Source organism: Rhineura floridana, chromosome 2 (genome assembly GCF_030035675.1).
Source record: "Rhineura floridana isolate rRhiFlo1 chromosome 2, rRhiFlo1.hap2, whole genome shotgun sequence".
NCBI classification, from domain to species: Eukaryota; Metazoa; Chordata; class Lepidosauria; order Squamata; family Rhineuridae; genus Rhineura; species Rhineura floridana.
The window spans coordinates 86,750,890-86,775,361 of NC_084481.1; the positions used below are offsets into that span (position 1 = coordinate 86,750,890).

At 40.8% G+C, this 24,472-nt stretch overlaps 1 protein-coding gene across 1 annotated transcript in view; it reads left to right on the plus strand.

Annotated features, from left to right (window-relative positions):
* Positions 1–24,472, plus strand: part of LOC133377914 (contactin-associated protein-like 5) — a 114,112-nt gene that overhangs the window by 15,393 nt on the left and 74,247 nt on the right. The window contains exons 3-4 of the mRNA XM_061612712.1: positions 1,267–1,438; positions 22,571–22,677. Coding sequence (XP_061468696.1) covers positions 1,267–1,438; positions 22,571–22,677 — 279 coding nt within the window. The remainder of the gene's footprint in view (positions 1–1,266; positions 1,439–22,570; positions 22,678–24,472) is intronic.

The window sequence follows — 24,472 nt, forward strand, 5'->3', positions numbered from 1 at the left end:
TTTCTCCCAACCTGAAAAGACCGCAAAGTTTTGACAACCAAGTTTTAGCTCCCACAGATTGCCAGAAAAGTCTGGACTGAATATTTTGGCCCATAACTAGTTTTAGGTTTTTCTTATACTGTACTTGGGTTCTATATTTGCTAGTAGTTATATCATCTATTGATTAACAAATACATTCTGTCAGCTGCTTATTTGTTCTTGTATGGCACCTCTCCCACAACTTCCCAAATCATGCTTTGTATTCTCCTTCAATTTGATGCTTGCTACATAGCATTACTTTATAGTGTGAGGTTTTTTTACATCCTTCACCATTGTTGTAAAATATCAGACAATAGCATGTGGTCTTCTTGGGGCAGTTTTGTTTGAATTCCCATGTAGTGAAATCACTATGAATATGACTGTTTCAGTTTCAACATTAAGGCAAGGTGGAGTAGGACTATGTAGATCATAGATGACAGATGCAGATTGTTTCAATAAAGGAACTAGTTTGGGCTTAGGATCTTAAGTAAAGAGCTTAATCTGTACTGGTGCAGTATCATTGTCTGTAGGGCTTCGAGAGTGACTGATATGGTGACAGATGTTCCTAAGTGTGTTACAGCAGTTGTAGGAGCTCATTCATAAGCTTTCTTCCTGGGGAAACTAGTTCTATTGTTACTGTATCTCTTAGGTGGTGGGGCACTCTCTCCACTCAAGGACAGTTGGTAGGGCAGGCCAAGGCTCTTGTGTCATTCCCATTTCTTTCAAAGGATGGGACTATTATGCATGCAGAATGCTTGAGGTTCAATCCCAGTTTTTCCACTTAAAAGGAACAGGTAGCAGGTGCTGGGGAAGACTTCTGCTAGAGATCCTCTCTAAAAGTTGCTGGCCATCAAAGTAGACAATACTGGTTTAGATGGACAATTAGCTTGATCTGGCATATGAGGCTGCTTCCTAATGGAATTTATGCCAGAGATGTTCCAGGTAGTCTATGCCCTGCAGATCCAATCCACTAACATCCAGCTGAAGACTATGGCAACACTTTTACTTTGCACTTTGTAGCTTTAAGACTATCAAAAACATCTCCAAGTCTCTGTATTCTATCACCATTATTGGCTGTTTGCTTTCTTAAAATGTTATTTATTATCATAGAATTTGTAACTTGCTCACATTGAGCAGGAGATGAGAACACTAGGAATAATTAGACCTTCCCTCAGTGAATTCCCAAGGAAATGAATGATTATTTAAGTATTCTCCATCTCATCCTTTTCTCCCCTCTTTGTCCCACAGCGTGCCCTGACAATTTTACCGATTCAAAATGTTTAAATCCCATTACGGCTTTTCAAGGCTGCATGAGACTCATCTTTATTGATAACCAACCCAAGGACCTCATTTTAGTTCAGCAAGGTTCCCTGGGGAATTTTAGTGATTTGCACATTGATCTCTGTGGCATCAAAGACAGGTAATTATTCTCTCTCTTTTTTTGCGTTTTGTTTTCTTTCTTGTAAGTACAGTTTGCTATAAGTGAAAATTCTAATCTGCCAACATTACTGCTATTAGGTATAATGGAGTTACTAATAAGAAGTATGGCTGCAAAGAATGGTAAACTGCATGAAGCGCCTTCCTCTCTTCCTGCCTTTCCTCTCTTTCTCTCCATGTTAGTTTGTGGGCGTATGGCAATGAAATCAAACTTCATTTTTGTGCAAGGATTAAATGTTATGCACAAACAGCATTTGATAGCTTTGAAGTTTTGAAGGGATGGTGAAGAAAAGGAGACATTTGAATTATCAAAATGTGTCATCTCCTTAATACATCTGACATTTTGCTTAAATGGAATCCTTTACAGGTTGCAGACTAAAGTGTGTACCAAAGCATATTTGGAATGAAGGTGTAATTTAAAAAAAAATTCCATGTAGTGGAAATTTAGAAAGTGTCTTGAAGAAGACCAGTCTGCTGTAGTAAAGTGGAATCCCCTTTATTCAATATTCCATGATTACTAATAACCACTCCTCTGGTTGCCAGTGGTGAGGGAGGTTTTGCATGCTTACCTAAGAGTAAGTCCCCCTTGAATTCAGCAGGATTTAACTTCTGAATAGACATGCATAGGATTGTGCTATAAGATAGGGATGTGGAGATTATACTGACTAATTTTATGTTTTAATGCTTTTATCAGAGTTGTTGTATTGTTAGTTTGATTTTATATTGTTGCTATGGGCTCCTACTGGGAGGAAGGACGGGATATAAAATAAATAAACAAATACTTTACTCCATCATGAGATCACTTTTTTGATGAAGAATGGATTAAAATGTAATGAAATGTGTGGCCAGATGAGCTATTAAAAATTCTTGTGAGCTTGTAATTTTTTGTGGACCTATTTGCCAGTTTGCACTATTCCTGAGAAATTAAACTATACTACAGATTTTAAAATTTGTCAGTAGAGGGGGCTGGAGAGAGGGAGAGGTCATACATTTGAATCTGTGTCTTTCAGTCTTATCTCATTAAATATACACTGAATTTTTAGAACTTATGTTTTTTATTTTTAGTTTGAGCTCTAATGTCTTCATTTGGGGATGGATATCGGAGGTGGATGTATGCGTAGAGTTGAGGAGAGGCAGTGATCACACCTGCAAAATCATTGTTTCCATATGCCAGAAGGAAGGAAAGAGGCAATTAGAACAAACTAGGACACAGCTTTATTAAAGTTCTAAAATGGGTATTAATTCAATTAGCCTAACTAGTGATGAGTGAACTTGCCTCAGAAAGCATCTCACTTTTCCAGGTTTTCATTAAGAATTTGAGGGCAAGGGGACGTTTGTGTGTTAAAGCTCAGGGACAAAATGCTAGAAGATCACTGTTTGTATGACTTCTTGCTGCTCCAGTGGTCTTTCTCCTCCTTTGGCACCCGGTGCTGCTTGGGTTGTAATGTTTGCCTTGATTTGATGCAAGAATTGCAAGCTTCTGAAGCTCTTGTTTCTGAGCCGGTGATGTAGGCAGAGCTACCATTTTCCCTGTGAGAGAATGGTACCTATTCCCAACCATTTAAGCTAATACACAAGCTGTAGTTCTCCAGGTTGCATCATACATTATGAAAGACAAATGTCAGTTTTTAAACATGCATGTTTGGATGTCAGGGTTACCTACCAGCCATAGCTTCATGGGTTTTATGTACATTTGTCTCTTTTACCCGTTATATTTTAATGAGGATGTGCATGCTATTAAAATGTTTAAAGAGAAACATTGCTGGGATAATTGTCAAAGGAGCTTAGCATGTCTCAGTTCGTACCCACTCTCCCAAAAAACATTTGATGCTCTAAGATGCTCTAAGCCGTTGCATCTATTTACCAAAGCTTTTGGGTGCTACTGATGTTTGGTTGGGTGATCTGTATTGTTTTTGGTATCTGCTGCATTGAAACAGGGAGTTCAAAACTCCTGGTTTTATCTAATGTTTAGTAGATTGGACAATGATTTTATGGATAGTTTTTTCCCCATTGTTTTAGTGTTGTATTGTGAACTACCCTGTGATGCTAATTGGATGAATGGTGGCCTAATAAATAATAGCTTAATTAAAATAAATTGCTAAAAGCTGCCTGTGGTTCAAGGCTGCCAGCTAACCCCAGCCTATGTGGAATCATGCTAATATCATCTTTAGGGATTGATGAACCAGTCTATTTCCTCTTTGTTGAATGTATTCACTTGTAAGTTCATTCTTTCCCATTTCTACATTCATTTTTTTTAAACAAGAAAGTCTGCAAGAAAAGTCATGTGTAAATCCATACTTAAGTATTATTTTGGATATATATTCTCTCTTTCTTTGAACCAAGTTCTGTGTTGCAGTATTGGGGGAAGTGTGAAATCCAATTGATAACTATGTTCTGATCTGTACATTAGTCCAGGAGGTGCAGATCAGATCAGTTAATACAGAGCCAGGGAAGACTCCATCTTCCATCAACTCCAGACAGCGTGGCCAATGGTCAGGAATGATGGGAGTTGTAGTTCCGCAACATCTGGAGGGCCACAGGTTCCACAGCCCTGAGTTAATAACCAAGTTTGCAAAGATTGAATATCCATCCCTCCATTCCTATGCCATTCCAGGTGGAATGTATCGGACTGTTAACTTTTTCAGTCTGCACAGGTGCTGAAGTCTACACAAGGAAAGTAGACACAAAACTGTGCTACAACCCGATACCAACACTTGTATTTCTAGTTTTATATTTTACATTAAAGAAATGTGCAAGAAACTTCTAAATGAATATAGTTAGAATAACAGTCAGCAGAATTGGTGTAATGACAGCCCCAGAGTTAGTCATTCTGTACTTCTGTGTTTCATATATGTTATTTCAACTTCTTTGAAAAGCATGCCCAGTGCTTATGACTGAAAACCCCTTTAAAAATACCGTGTTGAAGTTCTGAAATTCTTCTGTGGTAAATCTCAGCTCTGTTGTTGCTGGTTGGCTGATAAAATGGATGAAGAGAGTGCTCCAGCTTTTCAGTGAAGAGAAATTTTATCTCTCTATTTTCTACCAGAAACTACAATAAGGTTAATGAAATTTCTGTCCAGCGCATGGATGACTTTGATGAACACATAGTGGATATTTTAAGCACCAAAGGATCTATGGAAAGGCACTAAGTTTACAAAAGCAATTTCAGAAGGTTTCAAAGGGACATGGTGGGTTACTGGGTGATGGACACTATCATTACACTCTTTGTGGAAATCTAGGTGGAACCAATTAACGGGGAGGAGAGCCTGGCTGGGAGTCCAGAGTCTGTGAGTTCAAATCGCCGCTCATGTCTCCTGGGTGTAAAGGACCAGCTAAAGATCACCCCCACAGTGAGTGGCTCAGGGGTTACGTGCCCTGCTGCCTGTGCAGCCGTGAGCAAGCTGCATAGTCCCAAGGAGCCTAGTTGCCCCCCAGCTGGCAGTTGTGGACAAGGAAGGGGCTGGCTTGTGCAGCTGTGGCAAGCTGAGCCAGCCTTAGCCAGCTAGGGAGGACTAGTCTCAGAGGGAGGCAATGGTAAACCCCCTCTGAATACCGCTTACCATGAAAACCTTATTCATAGGGTAGCCATAAGTCGGGATTGACTTGAAGGCAGGCCATTTCCATTTCAAATGAAAACATAAGGACAAATTTGGGGGGAAATAGCTCCAGAAAGTCTCAGTACTTTGCCATCATAGGTTTCAAATGCAAATATCATAGGTTACGCACACACACACACACACAGAGAGAGAGAGAGAGAGAGAGAGAGAGAGAGAGAGAGAGTAACATGGTTAATGAAATATAATCCATCTTCTCCTGCAACATTAAAAAGTGAAGTTTTGCAATGAATCCCAGAAATCTGAGTTGGTGTGTGTGGCCTATGGCTTATCCCCTCAGTCCTTATTTCCAGCTGCGACCACCTCATGTAGCTGCAGTTTCACTCATGTTTTTCTCCTTGCCCATGTCTTACCAACCTTCTATTGTTTTCTTCCCCTCATTGTCTTGGAACATGGATATCTGCGTGTGTGAAAAACTCCTTCCCTTCTTAATAGTCATAAAACGCTTCAGGTCCAGTTCATGCTGAGCTTGACAGTCAATCCATAACAGGAGTCCAAGATCGCAGGTCTGAAAAGTGATAAAATATGAATGCAAGATTATGGTTAGACTTGCAAAATATTGTTAATAGCTCCCTAACGTTCTGGCACAATTAGGTGTATTATATGCTTTGGACAAATCTATTTGTCTAATTGATTGGGGATGATTATGTCATCTGCAGGCTTGTTCCTGGAGAGCTCTTCAGTCAAAATAAGGACACATAAGCAGCATGCTATAGCCTTGTTCAGGCATTATGCCTGAATGAGGAAATGTAAATATGAACAGGAGGTGCGGGAGCATGCATGCTGTTCCCCACCTTCAATATCTCTGTATGTTCAGGCCCCTGCATGCTCTACCCCTGAACTTCCCACATTGCACGGGAAAGTCTGGAGGGGGCTTCTAAGTGAATGTACTTAAAAGCAGTAGCAGTCTGGGAGGGTGGGCAGGATGGCATTGTTTACCTGGCTTCCTGACACTGTGTGCTGGTGGTGGTTAATGACAGTACCTTAAGGAAACCTCGGCCACCATCTTGGTTAATGGCAGCGCTGCACACAGCCACAAAAGACAGGAGAGACAGGTAGGTGGAGCCAGGGAATGGGAGGGCAGCTTTGAACCTCTCTCCCTGAGATCCGCTACTCTGCCGATCACGGAAGGGGAGCGCTACTCCTCCCCCACCCTATTGAGGGCCCCCTCAGGAGCTCCTGTGGCCATAGGGGCCCTCGGCCAGGTTCCAACCTGGCCACCCTTTGGCACCAGCCCTGGAGTTGATGTGTGTACCCCTGCAATTGCTGTGCATATTTGCATTTCTTGTCCAGGCATAGGCTTGCCATATTCCAGTTCCACAAATCTGGGCAGGCTAGTTTGCATATTATGCAATTATGTAAATTAAGTATATTAATGGTTGCATTGTCCAGTTGTTTTGTTTTTGTGCCTAGTAATTACCACCAAAAACTGGGGAGGATATAAGGAACTTTTTTTTAAAGACCTTACATTTTCAGCCTTAAATGCCTAGACTTTAGTTTCCAATACTATGGAATATTTATTTATTAAGCCGATTTCTATCCTGCCCTTCCACTGTTAAAAACAACTCAAAATTCAGATAATAGTTTTAGAAATACTGTAAGATAAGTTCTAGATCTAAATCCATTGTGCTACTGGTCCAACTTTGTAAATAATATTTCCCTGCTGATTTTGTTCCTTATAGCTCTTTAATATCTGTTGTAGCTTACTAATTCTGTATTGCACTACCATGATGTTGGTCTGCACAGAAGACTGTAAAATATATGAAATATCTCTCTGGCTTGTGAAACTTTACACTGAACATCTATGCTAAATGAGTCAGGCAGAATAGCCTTAACTGGGAACAATAACAATATATGCCAGAGCTATGGGAAATTCTGATCATATCCTCAGTATGAGCTAGTGAAAGAAAATGAACAAAATCTATTTGAATTACTCCACTTAATCTATTTTTTTTTAAAATATATACATAGAAAATCTAAAAAACATAAACAATAATTAAGGCTGCAATCCAATACACACTTACCTGGGAGTAAATCTCATAGAACCCAATGGAGCTTACTTGAGTAGACATGTATTGGATTGCACTGTAAATGATACAACTTTACTAGTCTCAAAAATCACATCTAAAGTACATTTAAATGTACATCTAAAGAGACAATCTGATCATGTATTCTACTACAGTAATCAACACATTTATTCTGTTTCTCTAAAAAGATATATTTTGTCCCTCTACATTTAATATTTACTCCTCATCTTTTTAGCTTTGTTTTAAAAAAAACTATAGGATAACACTGGCAGAATGGCTATAATATGTGACCAATGCAGTTTGTAGCAGTGTACTACACAGGAGAATGTTGTTATAAACTACGAATCAAAGTCTATGTAGAATATTGGTATGATATTAGAGTTACCCAAGATAAAAGGTTTTAAATCTGTTACAGAAATTGTGAAAGGATTTTAGACTTGATTTTGTAGACTAGACAAGGGATTAGCAGGACCTCCTCTATGACTGAAGTATGCTCTTACATTGATCCTTTTGGGTTGAATGTTGCCTAAGACTCGGGAGCTGCCAGTCTTCCCCCCCACACACACACACTCAAGGGCCTGCGGCACGACTTAGCTCACGCATGAGAAACACCATCCCCTGGACTCACTATAGCAACCTGACCAAGCAAAGGGCGGCTGCGGTAACAACAAAAAATTACTCGCGGGCAGCACGTGCACCCACCAAAGCTCTAAAAGAAAAAGCAAGGAAGTGACATAGGCTTATGGGCTTTATGGATGGAGACTGGCATCACTCTGGTCATCTCAATGGTGAAAACTCTAAATACTTTGCATTGGAAGTCTGGGCAAAATGGGCAGAAAACTGCCTCCACGTTTTGCTTTCTATCTCTGGATCCACAAGGGCTAGAGACTAGCTTTTTTTTTTTTTTTTTTAAAGGAAGCGGAGAATCCAGGCCACATAATGGACTAAGTGGGCACTGGGTGGCATGGATAGAATCTGGGTAAAACCAGGCTAACCGGGCAATATGGCAACCCCATCCAGGCATAACATGAACAAGGCTTATATTCCATATCTTATTCCATATACTGTTTACCTCATGTATTCATGGAAAACCATTTTTCACGTAAAGTCTCCAAAAACAAATTTTGAAAGAATTAGCTTACTTTAGATAGGTTGTCTGCTAATTCATGTGGTGCCAAAATCTGTCCTCCAATTCAGAGCTTGGAAAAGTTACTTTTTTAAACTACAACTCCTATCAGCCCCAGCCAGCATGGCCACTGGAGTGGGCTGATAGGAGTTGTAGTCCAAAAAAGTAACTTTTCCAAGCTCTGCTCCAATTTCTCAAAAGTTTTCTTTCCCTCTGAAAGATTTTTCTGCCTCATTCTCTAAAGGGCACTTTGGAAAATCTTTAGAATCTCTGTAGGTTTGGAGTTTTGAGCTTTTCTTATCATTGTGATGTAGCTGAGGGTGATGCATGTGTTTTTCTTTCCAGTATACTTTTCTCCAGCATTCTGCAGTCTTCCCAGCTGCCCATGCTTTGTGATCTGAAAAAGGCACATGGAGGAGTTATTTCATTATGCTTTCCCCAAGAATTTAATTGAAGCATGGGCACCCAGAGGGGCTGCAGAGTGCAAATCACTAAGGAGATTATTTGTAGAATGAAAGAAGGGACCTTCACAGACACTCTTTGGTTACCTTTGAAATAAGGTAAGCATGACAAAAACCCTGCATCCCACCAATGAAAATTTCACCAAATTTTCTTTCCACTTTGATAATTTTCAAATGCAGTTTTTTCACTCATTGATGGAGAATGCCCCCCTTCCCCCAAAAAAACAAAAATAAATGGGAGAAATTTTCACATAACACTACTGCTAGGGTTTCCAGATGTCTGGTTTTTGGCTGGGGACTCCGGTTTTGGGGGGTCCTCTCGGGTCTCTGGGTGACTCACCTTAATCTCCAGACTTTCAGCTTTTATTCACATACTGAATTCACATACTGGGCAGCGTGGCTGCAATTGTTGTTCCCAAGCTGCTGCCTATGAAGGTAGACCAAATCATGTGTGCTTTCTCTCTGTTAATTATATTCACTGGAATTGGGTTGGCTGACGAAGTGAGTTTATAGCAGCCCACAGGGGAGACAGAAAAGGGTAGAGAATCTTCTTACTCATTTCTCAGACCTCTTTCTGAAGTGAAGGGTCAAATCTGTAAAGAAATTTGGATGTTAAAAGGTAGGGACAGGGCATTCCAGGCAGGGGGTTGCCAACCCTACTTGGATATGGATATCTTTGCAGAGGATCCCTAGTCAAGCTTTACCAACAACACAATCCAAACCATATCTACTGAGAAGTAAGTCCTATTGAGTTCTATGGGGCTTAGTCCCTTAGTAAGTATGTTTAGAATTGCAGCCTTTGGGGGCATCCATGTTTACTCCTGATTGCTCCCATCTAACATCTCCACAACATTAGGCTCCTTTCTTCCTACAATGGCCTTCTGGTGACTGGCCTGGCCTGAGGGCACTTGAACCCTTTTTGCCAGAAGTGAGTTGGCTAGATTAAATGTTCCCTACCCAAGGTTCCATCTTTTTGCTAAGATTTCTATCTTAATTTCCAATCAGATAAATGTTTTTGTATGGATTGTATGTGCCAAGCAACTGTGGTTGATGCTTAATATATCATGTTTAGTGAGGCACTTGGACCCGCCCCATGATGTCACTTGGACCCGCCCCTCAAATCTCAGGGTTTGGGATGCTTCTGACCTGGCAACCCTAACTACTGCTAATGAGAGCTGGCTTATAAAATCTGTTGCGTGCCACCCAAATCTCCGAGCAGTGAGATTTCCAGGGATCCCTGCACTCACCCAGGATTTGGCTTCCTTGGAAAGAAGGTCAGCGGAGACTGTGGTGTCTTTATGAAATATGGTTTACACACATTCCAACCTGAGCTTAGGATGGAAGGGTTAAGGTATCAGCAGTCCAATATCCAGCTTTTCCATCAGGGTTACAGGAGGCACTCCAAAGCCATAATGCAGAGAGCTAGTTTCTCTGCCTGCCTCCAGTTCCCAGCCTTTTTCAGACACAACTAACTACACAAGCTTCTCCTAGGCCCCAGGAAGGGGGGGGCTCTCCTAAAGAGTTTCAATGACAAAAGGATCTCCCTGGCCCATTCACTAGTTGATGGGGACCTGAGAGACCCATTAACCCACCTTGCCACTCTATTAGATTAACAAAAAAAACTCATCTGACCAGCAGAGCAGATTTCTCACCCCCAGGCACAGGATTCCAAATCAGAGGCTGGAAGGGGACTCATAGAAACTATCCATCTCAACCCCAACCCATAACAAACCTGATTCTCCTTGTGGCCTGTTCTGATGTTCTTCCCCTCAACTAGCTTTCTGCTTTGAAATGTAATTTCAGACTTAACATTTTCTGCTCAAACTTACATTGCTTGCATGTACTGTACTGCATAAAACAGACCATAGGGAAATTAGATGCTATTGCAGTTTGACAAAAGGAAAAAGGAAAAGGAAAGAGGGGAAAATGAAAACTAGAGGATTGTTTTTGCACAAGCCAGCTCTTCTCTAACATTTAATTTGAGGAATATAGCTCATCTCAAATTATTAATTTATTTTCTTTAAATAAAACTGGCCCTGGAAACAAGAGAATTTGCTTTCTAATTATGTCCCATATGTTTCAACTGTATTTGTTTTATACTGAAATCAAATTCCCTTGCTGGGACTGAAGAAGTGAATATTTAATATTGTCTTTGCCCCAAAATAATTAACCTGCAGTGATCTAGAAAAAGTTGTCAAGAGAAGACACTACTTTGGAATCCTTCCTTATTCTTCACTGTGTTTAACATCCTGTCTTTGGAGATCTTCACCATTCACTCTGCATTCACCTTTTCCTTTCTGACAGCATATAATTGTCAGCATCATCACTATCTGCATAACCACTCACTCTTGATCAGTGGATTGCCTTGCAATTAAATTGATCAGTGATGGCCCTAATTCTGGAAGGGCCTAGATGGCTCCCTTGAGTGACCATTATGCATGGACTTTTCCCTAGGGAAGTGCAGGCAAGTGAACAAGCTACCATGGCCTGCAGATGTCAACGGAGAGCAATGGGATGGGCATATGAACATATGGAGCTGCCTGATATGAATCAGACCATTGGTCTATTTAGACCAGTATTGTCAATTTTGACTGGCAACTTCACAGTTCAATGGACAGTGTTATATTTCTATAGTGGAAATCCCATTAACTTGTGAGTAGCCATGCATACGTTTGCAGTGTCAGAAAGACTTTTTCTCTGGTACTGCTACCTGAGACATTGCATATAGCTGAAGATGTCAGGGACTGAACCTTGAACAAAATCTGAGCCAAATTTCCCAGAAAAGAATTTATCTGATGTTCTTTTGCTGGCTTCCCCAAACTGTTGAAGAATTTTGAGGCATTGTCCTGATGCACAACCTATACTCTGGACAAGAGGCTACTGTAAGGACAGAATATGGAGAAACCGATTGGTTCCCCATCAGAAAGGGTGTGAGACAGGGGTGTATTTTATCACCCTATTGGTTTAATTTATATGCAGAACTTATCATATGGAAAGTGGGATTGGACCAAGATGAAGGAGCTGTGATAACTGGAGGGAGAAATATCAATGATATGCAGATGATACCACACTACTAGCAGAAACCAGTAATGGTTTGAAATGAATGCTGATGAAAGTCAAAGAGGAAAGCACAAAAGCAGGACTACAGCTGAACATCAAGAAGACTACAGATTTATGTAACTTTAAAGTTGACAATGAGGACATTGAACTTGTCAAGGATTATCAATACCTCGGCACAGTCATTAACCAAAATGGAGACAATAGTCAAGAAATCAGAAGAAGACTAGGACTGGGGAGGGCAGCTATGAGAGAACTAGAAAAGGTTCTCAAATGCAAAGATGTATCACTGAACATTAAAGTCAGGATCGTTCAGACCATGGTATTCCTGATCTCTGTATGAAAGTTGGACAATGAAAGAAGTGGATAAGAGAAAAATCAACTCATTTGAAGTGTGGTGTTGGAGGACAGCTTTGCAGATATCATGGGACTACGAAGAAGACAAATAACTGGGTGTTAGAACAATTTAAACCAGAACTATCACTAGAAGCTAAAATGATGAAACTGAGGTTATCATCCTTTGGACACATCATGAGAAGACATGATTCACTAGAAAAGACAATAATGCTGGGAAAAACAGAAGAGAGTAGAAAAAGAGGAAGACCAAAGAAGAGATGGATTGATTCCTTAAAGGAAGCCACAGACTTGAACTTACAAGATCTGAACAGGGTGGTTTATAACAGATGCTATCGCAGGTCACTGATTCATAGGATCACCATAAGCCGTAACTGACATGAAGGCACATAACAACAACAACAAATTTGGTGGAATCCCCCCTCCTGCTTTTACCACTTGTGAAATGCAACATATTTTAATATTGTTGTATAGTTGAAAGAAGCAATGGGCTTGGCTCCTACTCCGTCTGGTCCTCCTCTCTTAGCTTATTGCATCATTAACCCACCAGTATGAACCAGCCACATTGTTCTGTTCAGCATTACTTGATCTTATATTTCTTGGAATACAAATTTCTGAAACTTTTTTTTTAACTGTTAAGAGAATTTGCCTTTCATAGAGACTATTCAGTGAAATCATTATTGAGTTGAATGTCCTTCACCCAATTTTGAGGCTGTTTCCCCCCCCCCGCCTTTCATGGCACAGTGGTTGGAATATTAGACTAGGATCTTGGAGACTAGGTTTAGATCCCCATTCTTGGGTGACCTTGCACCAAGTGACATCCTCTAAGCCTAACCGATGTCACAGGGCTGCTGTGAGGATAAACATGGGGAGGAGAAGAACCATAGCTCCGTGGAGGAAAGGTGGGATATAAATGTAATAAATAAATAATATGCTCTGTCACTGAATTGTGACCTCCCCCCCCCAACACACACACAGAAAGATATGCCATGGTTCATTGACATATGGGAAATTCATACTAATCAAAACAAATATGAAATAAGATAACAACAATCAGGAAGCCTGGCTAGTTTAAAACCAGAGACATAGCAACTCTTTCAGGCACAGGAAGGAGGAGGTTCAAAGGTTTCATAAGAAAGATGATAAAGAGTGATTTAAAGTAGGTAAGAGAGGTGGTATCATGCTGATGTTTCAAAAGACAGCTCCAGGCAGGAAGGCAGAAGAAGCTTCTTTTGAGGAAGTAGGAGACCATTAGATGGCTGAGAGAGGTGGAACTGAAGGAATGAAAGCCATGGGCAGCAATGTAGAGTGAAGAGATAAGGGGGAACAAGGGAGGTCTCTGAAGGTAACAAAGAGTTTGTGCTGGATCCAGGAAGCCAGTGCAAGGATTTAAGGATGGGCATCACATGCAATGTACAACATGCAATGCAAAAGGTGAATGGTTTTTGGCAGCACACTGAAAGGTAGAAGTGAGGGGACCAAAGCCTTGAGAACAGAAAGCCACAGAGGAGAACATCACAGTAGTTTAGATGAGTGTTGACAATGGCAAGGTCCAGAAGTTTTGCCAAGGAGGCAGAGAGGAAGGACCATATTTCTGCAATTTGGTAAATGGAGAAAATGCAATGTTGCTGTAAAGGGAGCTGCAATCAGTCTACTGGGCATTTGTCACACCAGAATGTTTACATTTCTCCTATTTACCCAGTAACTTAGAAAAGAGCAGATCTCTTAGGCACATACAAAGGGACAGAATTCAAATCCAAAGGGAGGTTAGCATATGAAAATAAAATATAGGGTGATAAAGAATTCAAGTCACTTCATTGTAAACCAAAGAAAATAATGTATTTCTAGAGCCAGTTTGTTTTTTCACTTATTCTGTCACGGAGTCTTGAAGCACAGATGACACATGCATATGGCTGTGTAGGTCCTGGGATTAGATGATGCAGAGAGAAGCAAGGGATTCGGAATGTGGACTTTATTGGTAGGTAGTGTAGTTTTTAATTGCATCATATGCTTTGTACTTAAAGCGTATTGGAATCCCAGAATAAATTGTAGAATGTCAGGACCCATTTTATGCATTCTGGGCTTTTTAAAGAGAGTCATGCATTGGAAGTTGACAGTCTAAGAATATAATTATTTTGTTTTTAAATGAAATGTTATGAAATGTTAAGGAGGTTGATTTTATTTTATAATAAGGTTTTGTTTGTCAATATTATGTGTTGCATTTGTCAGGTCCTCACCACGAACTTAAGAGTGAAAAGATAATATTGTACAGAGTTGATCCAGAAACATATTAGCCTTGTACGTGTGTGGGGTGGTGGTTTTTATTTTCTTTTTTTCTTTTTTTCTTTTTTTGGAAAGCAGGCAGAGCTAAATACATTTTTGGTATCACCTTCTTCCATATGTTCTTCCCCGGGAAATAAGATCAATTTATAAGAATCTGATTCACATTCCACTTTTTACAGTGGCGGCTTGATAAAATACAAAGCAGCCCCATTTCAGAAGCATCCATACTAACCCATTGACCCAGCTGGGGAAGATTTCTCCCTGACATTGCACATCTTCCACTGTCAGCTTCACATTTTCTGTTTATTCAAGCTTCCCCCAACCCCTGGGTCAATGCTGAAATGGACTGCTGTTTTTTCCCCCTTTTTTTAAATCTGTGCTTTATATCAGTTTTATATTGGTTTTAATCGTGTTGTGCATCACACTTGAATATTTTATTGTAGAAATGTAATTGCAAAAATATAGTTATGTAAGTAAGACCACACAACACATATACTAGTTGTAGATTAGTTCTCATGTGCAGAAGGTTCCACATTCATTTCTTGGCATCTCCAGGCTAGGTCTAGGAAACACTCCTATCTGAAACCATGGAAAGCCACTGTTAGACAGTATAGACTAGGGATGGAATCCTCTCCTTTTTTATGTTTCATTTTTAAGTGTTTTCCCCAGTGGTCATTAATGATCTGATTCCTTTTTCCTCCCATATCTTTTCATTTATCCAATCTCCTCCAATATATTAAAATATATTTGCTTTGCAGAGAATTATCAATATTATAATTACTATTTATTCACTAGTCTCCACTGGCATCTATCTTTATTCTGAACTCTGTAATTATTGCCTGTTTACATTCCTTTTCAAGTGCATTGCAGAGCAGATTAAGGCAGATAATCAAGTCAGTGTCTTCCCTCCTCCTGCTTACAATCAATACCTCATTCTCCTCTGCTGCTTTCCGTTTGTCAGTTACAATCAACACTTTATTGACATCAGTGAAAGGGAATACACATTTAAAGAGCTCATATAGAAAGTAGATCCATAAAAGTATCACTCACACTATCAATGGTTTCAAAACAAATTTTAAAAAAAAGAATCAGAAAAGAAGAAGAAGAATGAATTGGAAACCAGGCGTGGAGAGTTGCTACATCAACATTTTCTCCTCAAAGAAGAGAATATCAGAAATAATTGATCTGATTGCAAATCTAATTATTGCAGAAACGGAGCCTATCACTAGTATACATAGTCCTAAACTAGATGGACCAATAGTCTGACTCTGTATAAGGCAGCTTCCTTTGTTCTTGTAATGGAACTTTCAGACAAGCTGGACTAAAATAGAAAGAAATTACTCATTTATAGCCCAGGTTATTCTACTTGAAGTGGAATGCATTTATTCGTGCCTCTGTTATTTGGGAAATACAGGCCTCATCTTTTAAGATATATATAAAGACTTGATCTTGTAGTTGAAGATTGCTGGGTTTACCGATCTGATTGTTCCTAGAGTGTGTCTGACAGGGAGACATAATAAAACTGAGAAATGGCATTGCCACCTCTCAGAGAGCCAAGAACTCCTCCTGTGATAATTATCTGGCAAGAGTTTGTTTATTATTTGTCAGGAGCAAGGACAGTGCAAAATTAGGCAATCAAGCCAGAACAAGCTGGCGAAGGAGCGGCAGCAGGAAGCCACTTTCTCAGAAATTCCATGGAAGGAAACAAGGATAATGTTACGGGCCAAGATCAGGGTTTTGATTCTTCCCCTTGCTTCCTCCTTCTCTCTGGTTAGGAGGCTACTATAGAAGGAGGACTATATTCTGTGAAAAGTTCAGGACACTCAGACATATTCCTATGATTCACCAGGAGCCAATGTATTTAGTTATCAACTCTCTGGAAGGATCCAGGCCTCTCAAACTACAGTCCTGTATCTGTGTCTGTCTCTGTCTCTTTCAACTTGCCCTTGGACACAGCTCAAACACCTGTGTCCAGGAGATGATGATGCCTGCAGCAACTAATTCCTTCATGGAAGGAGAATGCATAGATTATGGATGGGGTTCGCTGCCTAGTTCTGATCTGCCTATATTCCGATAGTTTGTCATTTGATCCCGATCTGCCCTTTTTTTGTTCCTGCTTGCCTTGGCACTTGCCGATTCAATCTGCTGTGGGTTTTTTGGTTGTGAAAAAATAGCATAGTTTTTAACATAAATGCCTATGTAAATGATCACGGTGTTCCACATGTTTTATTTTTTCCTGTTTATCACATCTACACACTGTTAAGAATGCATCAAGTTAGAGGAAATTATGAAGATAATTACATAAAATTGGAAAAAATGGGGAGAGGATTTGCTGATTACAGCTGCAGCCCGCCACAAGAAATCAGTGCTGGTCTGAAAAGAAAGCAGACTGTCCAATTTAGTCAGAATCTGGTACTAAGTCTGATTTAGTGGATATTCTCCCCTATCCCTAGCATAGATAGAGAATCTAAGAGATACGTAATTTGAGACAGAGGTAATTGGATCAAGAGTGTTCTCCATAAATTAGTATTGCTGAGAATGGCAGTGAAGCATAACAGTGTTTTGTTAGGATGCCACAGTAGAGAGGTAAAAACCAGCTATGTTTATGATGTCACTGATGCACATATAATAATGAATCACAGTGACTTTCCTCTATTGAAAACACATTCACCCAACTTACCTTTGTTTGCAAATGAGTAACCAACATTTGGAGGGACCCCAAACAGAGGCAGGCAGGCAGGCAGGCAGGCAGGGAGAGAAGGCGCCTGTGAGGAGAGTGAAGCAGAGATGAGTGACCTCCCTGTGACTCCTCAGCTGGTCCAGCGGGATGTGGAGTTGTATGGAGGTGATGTCCTTAAGGAAGCCATGAAGCATGAAGAGCCACTGTATAAAGAAGAAAGCAGAGGGGGATGTGTGTGAAGGAGGAATCCACAGGAGAAAACCAAGGAGGAAGAATGTGGAGAGGGAGAAGAAAGGTACTGAGGAAAAGGTGGAGGCAGTGCAGACAAACATAAAGAATTGAAGAAAGAGAAAGGTACTGAGGAGGGGGGCAGAGGTGACACAGATAAAAGGAAGAATTACAGAGGGGGGGCTGCCCTGTCCCGATGAGGGCTGGAAGAAAGGAGAGGAAGGATGAGGAGACTGGGGCTGCTAACCCCAGTGGCAAGCTAAAAAGAGAGAAAGAGGAAGGAAGATGGTTAGGGCAGAGGGAAAGTGTACAATTACACAGAGAGCAGCTCTGTGATGAGATGGCACACCCAAATTCTCTGAGAAAGAACCCTCCAGTGGGTCTCTGATGATAAGAGACCACCTGGGGTTATGAGGACCTTCAGGACCCTAGGTAGAGCAACCTTGACAATCCCTTTAAACAAACTCCAGTTTCATTCCTCCCTGATAGTGAGCGGGAACAACAAACCATGATCCAAACTGGAGATGGTGTTTTGTTCCATTTCAAGCAAACCACCATCTAAAGACAAGGCTTGTTTTTGACTCACCAGTCATAATTTGAACAAAATAAACTATGATCCCTAGTTTGGATAGAATGCTAAATCAAGGGTTGTGGTTTACTGATTCAACTTGTTTGGGAAGAGAAGCAAGAATGATCTGTGCAGTCATGGTAAACCATCAACCATACCACAAAGGTAAGTTTGCAAAGGAAGGAGAAGGGAAAACTAGCAAATGAGGGATATTTTAGACACATATCAAGTATTGATAAAGACATGGCTTGATCAATGGGTTGCTGATTTGTTTGTTGTGAGTGGCAGAGGGTTCTATTTCAAGCTCCCCCATCTCAAGATGCCAGTTTGAATCTTAAACCAAAAGGGGGGGAATGGGAATGTATGTTTTATTTTAAAAATATCTGCATATAAATGAATGCATGTATTTGTCATTACAGAGTTTAAATTATAGGGGATAATTATATATATTTCATGCACCTATACTGACCAATTACAAAACCTGTGATCAGGTATAAAAAATGGTTATAGTCATAATATTTGTTGTGAACCGCCCAGAGAGCTTCGGCTATGGGGCGGTATAGAAATTTAATAAAATAAATAAATAAAAAATAAGATATTAAACGTTATCCCACTGCCAAACCACCAGGTGTGTTTTAAGTGTTATAAGGAAGTGGCTGTGGCAGCAGGACATGATGGCATAGGGGAAACTCATAACAAGCTGCAACTCAGCTTTTAATGAGTTTAAGCGTGGCACATAGTCCTATCTGTTCGTCAGCGACTTTCCCCCTCTACAGAAGCAGGGAACCTATTAGAATGATCAACCCTTGGAAGTCAGTGAATCCAGTTGGTTTCCAGATGGCTGTGGGATCTTGTCTGGCTGACAGATTTGGTAATTCTACCTCTGGTCAACGAGTAATGCAAAAATGACCACTGCAGTTGACACAATTGGCCCTGAGTGCCCTCTTCCACTTTGCCGAGACTGGGTGGCACTGTGATACATCCCTGAGGTGAGGTTAATGACACAAAAGCAGGTTGAATGATGGGTAGAATGGAAGTGGAGGAAACCTACAAATTAATACAGTCAAACACTGGCCTGAAAGAGGTGGTGGAACCCTCAGTAACCTGCTGTGATTTATTTACAAGAAATGTTGAAGATGCAATTGCTTGTATGTGTAGGAAACCAGACTCCACTATTATAGCAAATCAGATTCCAGGGGGTTGGCCAGAGTGCTCTCTGGTCAGGCATTAACGGATGAGTTTCAGCTGATAAGGCTCAAGGATGTTGACAAGGATTGGTGTGGGCTACCACTTGCATTCTTACCTCTTGTGGTCAATAATATCTGACAGGGAGGGAGCTGCTGGCTGGGCCAAGGAGGCAAGTAATGCTTCTCTGAGAAAGTGATCCAAGACTGTCTGAAAGAAATGGCAGTGAGGCCACTTTTTGTTTTTTAAAAAATCCTACTTGGAGCCAGAAGACTTGAACAACTATAGGCAACTGAAAATGTCCTCTTCCTGGGCAAAGTTCTTGAGTGGGTGGTCAGTTACCAACTCTTGAATGAAACTGATTTCCTAGATACATTTCAAATGGGATCCAAGCCAAATTTTGGCACTAATTGCCTTGGTCACCCTATATGACGATCTGTGTCGGAAGAGAGACAGGGGGAGTGTGTCCCTATTGATTCTTCTTGACCTCTCAATTACATTTGATTCCGGCAACCATGGTATCCCCCTAAGAAGGGCATCTGAGTTGGGAATGGAGGACATTGTTTTGCAGTAGTTCTGCTCTTGGATGGTCATCTCGTGAAGGTGGTGCTTGGGGGATGTGATAGTTTAAAAAACCAATTAACTCACTCTGTAGTTTCAAACTTCTATATCATTACTAACAGAAATAATGTGGGCAAGATTTCTACATGTGTATTTATTTTATTTGACTGTTATCCATCCTGAGAACATTAGTGCTAAAGGGCAGAATATAATTTTTGTATTTTTTTTAAAAAAAACACAAATGACTAAATAAATGTTTACTTGAGAAAAAAAAAGGATCTGAATCCAAGCCACTTGTGCCCTCAAAGTCCTAGCATTGTAGGTAGATCATAGGTGAGCTATGAAAGAAAGAACAAGAATGTACATTATTTATTTCTTTTAAATTATGCCTTTCCTTTTGACACAAGTAGGTTTTGAAAAATGGCTTATAATCATACCTTATAAAACAAATTAAATTCATTTGAAAGTATAATTGGCTAGAAGAAATCAATAGGATTAAACACTACAAGCACTAATACCACTACAGAAATTAGGTAATTAAAAGTGCTCCCTCCCTTTTCCATCTGAAAGTCTCCTTCTTTTACAATACAGGACTATGTTCTGAAGACTTCATCGTGCAGATGTCTTAGCCAGAGGCCTGATGCAATGATATAGATAGATGGATAGATAAATAAATAAATGTGGTGTGTGAGTTGGTTTCCAGTTTTTAAATTTTGAAAAATAACTCTACATAAAAACAACTTGTATTCCAAAACATTTGGATCTGCCAGGTATCAAACTTATCTGGGTTCTCTCTTTTCATATAGGTCAAGGATCAAGAGGTCATGAGAGCAATGTCATTATAAAATCATGAGAGTGGCTGTATACTATAGCCAGCGTGGATTTTTCACATTTATATATATATAAATTAAAACTAAATAAATTCCACAATGTAAATTGAAAATACTCCCATGCCATTCTGATGCTTCCCATAAGCTCATTTCAAAACAATCAATCACTCAATCATGGACTGCCTTCAAGTCGATCCTGACTAATGGCGACCCTATGAATAAGGTTTTCATGGTAAGCGGTATTCAGAGGTGGTTTACCATTGCCTTCCTCTGAGGCTGAGAGGCAGTGACTGGACTAAGGTCACCCAGTGGGCTTCATGGCTGTGTGGGAATTCGAACCCTGGTCTGCCAGGTCGTAGTCCAACACTCTAACCACTATGCCACACTGACTCGCAAAACAAAACAAAACCTGAATTTTTTCACCCTTTTTAGACTTTGAACTCTCTATTCTCTCTGACTGTTTTGTGTACCACTATGAAAATTGAGAGGGTTGTTAAGCAAGTGTTTCTGAGTTCAGGACTATAAGTTTTGTAAGGTTTTGTTTTGTGAGTCAGTGTGGCATAGTGGTTAGAGTGTTGGACTACAACCTGGGAGACCAGGGATCGAATCCCCACACAGCCATGAAGCTCACTGGGTGTGACCTTGGGCCAGGCACTGCCTCTCAGCCTCAGAGGAAGGCAATGGTATAACTACCTCGATACCATTTACCATGAAAACCCTATTCATAGTGTTGTCTCCCAAATGGGTTCGTTGCCCGGTGCACAGTACAGCCAAATGACCACACCCAGGTTGAAGGGTCCAACAAGCTTTATTTCATTCTGGCCAGAAGAGGTGCAAGGCGATAATTCGCAAAACAAGCACACCCCTTATGGGGGGGGGTGCTACACTTTTATACATTGCAAGCAAAAATTCATGACACATTCTAATTGGCCCTCTAATGCCATCCTGCCACCTTTCCATTGGTTCATCTTCTAACTTATGCATGCCCATCATTTCTTAAGCATCCGGCACATTAATTTCTCCACCCATATCTGCATTTCAAGCTAGCCATCACACAACAGCTTCCCAGCACGTATTCTTACTGATAAGCTTCAGCAGGGCATGTAACTTCTCTAGGCCTTGTAACATTTAGTTTCTCTTCTGTGCATTTTTCTTAAAAACACTGGCTCTTGAGTCATCAATAGGGTCGCCATAATTCCAGTCGACTTGAAGGCAGTCCATTTCCATTTTCAAACATGATTGCACAGGAATAAATCCCATTGAACTCAAAAAGTATACAAATGATCAAACCCACCCTCCCTTCTCCTCCCTCCTATCCCCTTGAAGAGGCACGTTACCAAATTCTTCCAAGCTACACAGCAAGTGGATTGGACTATGAAAGACCAACCCAAATTGTGTTTGCATTTTGACAAATTTGTAGGGCAGTCCAATATCTCAGAGAGGAAGTCAGGTCTGGAATTGAGCTATCAGGTTGGCTCCACCACCCACTGTTCCTGCTTCTGTTGACTTCCTGGGTTTCACTGCTGTTTATGTTGCTTTGTTCATTTCATAAGCACTTGGTATCAAAGCTCTGGAGAAAAGGTGGTGAGGGTGAGAGGATGAGTGCAAAGTATACTTTTAATAATCTGAAAAACAAAACACCCTTCTCTTTACTCATATATTATTGGTATTTTCATTGTGTGTGTATCCCAAATTGCAATGCAAAGAGAAAAAAAGGTGATGTGAAAAGTAGGCTTTGCTGAAAGAAGATTTTGCATCACTTTCCCCCTGATATTCTCCTTATCCAAGGCCATAATAAAACAGGTGTTTTAGGTAGCCTAGACAAAGGAGGAAAGTAAGGCCTCCTCTTCCCTCCCCTCCCCGGCCACCTTTTTTTGGTATCAGTTTGGCTCCATTTTGAATTAATTCCATTCAGCACAAGCTATTTTTTTGAAGGCCTTTGTTTCAAGCTAAGCACAAGACTGAGGAAGAAAAATGGTTTCCTTCTCTGAGCCACAGTTTGTAGCCCTTGGAACTGTGGTGGCTTGGGGAAAGAGATGTAAAATGCAATATGTTGCGTAGTTTATTGCATATGTCATCTGGTTAAAATGTACTAACCCTTTGTTGTTCTTGTTGTTGTTGTTGAACTGTTTCCTGCTCAGGTGTCTGCCAAACTACTGTGAACATGGAGGAGAATGCTCCCAGTCCTGGACAACGTTCCATTGTGATTGTGGTGAAACTGGCTACAAGGGAACAACTTGCCATAACTGTAAGTGGATCTTATTGTGAAAGGCTGTGATGCAAAAACATAGAGGAAAATGTGACAAGGAGGTTTTTTTTAGTAGGACAGCAAAATATTTCTATTGTACAGGCACAGGAAATGTAAAGTTAAGAAGCTGATTTACAGCCCAGGCCTGTGCATGTTACAAATAAATCAAGAGTTCAATGAGACCTACTTGCAAGTAAATATGAAAAGGTTTGTATGCTGATATGCAGGAAGGAGCACCTCAAGTCATATAAAATTAGAAAGTGGCCTGGATGTGGCCTGTGGGAAACCAGTTGCCTACCTCTGAAAGAGTGACAGAAACAAAGGGCATGATTCTTAGAGAATATGCATATTTACCAGAGAAAATGGATACTGCTTGGAGAATGTATAAAGTACTGTTGAGATACACATGCCCCAAACCGGCCTGGGATTATACATATTGCCTAGAGTTATCCAAGGCCTGTTGGAGACTATATATAATGACTGGGGAATGTACAAAATGCAGTTGAGATATATACACACACACATTCCACAAGGCGTGTTTAAGGGTATATACATTGATGGGGAAATGTGTACAGTTCCCTCTTGATGGACAGATTATGTAACATTCTCCATGAGGCATAGTGAATGTGCATGTTATGCACATTAACGCCTTAATTTCAGGTGGGTTTCAGGCCTGGTTTTGGCACGGAAACAGCCTTGGTCTCCCTGTATGATGACCTCTGTCCGGAGAGAGATGGGGGAGTGTGACTCTGTTGATTCTCCTTGATCTCTCAGTGGCTTTCAATACCATTGACCATGGTATCCTTCTGGGAAGACTGGCTGAGTTGGGAGTGGGAGGGACTGCATGGCGGTGGTTCCACTCCTATTTGGCGTGTTGGCTCCAGAAAGTGGTGCTTGGGGAACATTGCTCGGTACCCTGGACTCCTCAGTATGGGTTTCCACAGGGGTCAGTTCAGAGCTTGGAAAAGTTACTTTTTTGAACTACAACTCCCACCAGCCCAATCCAGTGGCCATGCTGGCTGGGGCTGATGGGAGTTGTAGTTTTAAAAAGTAACTTTTCCAAGCTCTGGGTCAGTTCTGTCCCCCATGCTGTTCAACATCTACATGAAACCATTGGGTGCAGTCAATTGGAGTGTGTTGCCATCAGTATGCTGATGACACACCGCTCTAATTCTCCTTTTCATCTTCTTCAGGTGAGGCTGTCAATGTGCTGAACCAGTGCCTGGCTGCAACAATGGACTGGATGAGGGCTAATAAACTGATGCTCAATCCAGACAAGACTGAGATGCTGCTAGTGGGTGGTTCTTCTGACCGGATGGGGGATGTCCAACCTGTCCTGGATGGGGATTCACTCCCTCTGAAGGAGCAGGTTCGTAGCTTGGGGGTTCTCCTAGAACCATCTCTGTCACTTGAGGCTCAGGTAGTCACGATGGCACGGTGTGCCTTCTACCAGCTTCGGTTGCTGGCCCAGCTACGCCCCTATCTGGACAGGGATAACCCGGCTTCACTTGGTAACAGGGACCAGATGGTTTGAACACATAAAACTAATTCTGGCCTCCTTGCATTGGCTGCCTGTATGTTTCCGAGCTCGATTCAAGGTGCTGGTTTTAACCTATAAAGCCTTACATGGCTTAGGACCACAATACCTGATGGACCACCTCTCCCGACATTTATTTATTTATTTATTTATTATTTCAATTTATATACCACCCTTAGCGAAATAGCTCTCAGGGTGGTGAACAAACAAAATAAAATACAATATATCATAATAAAAATACAAAAACATATACAAACA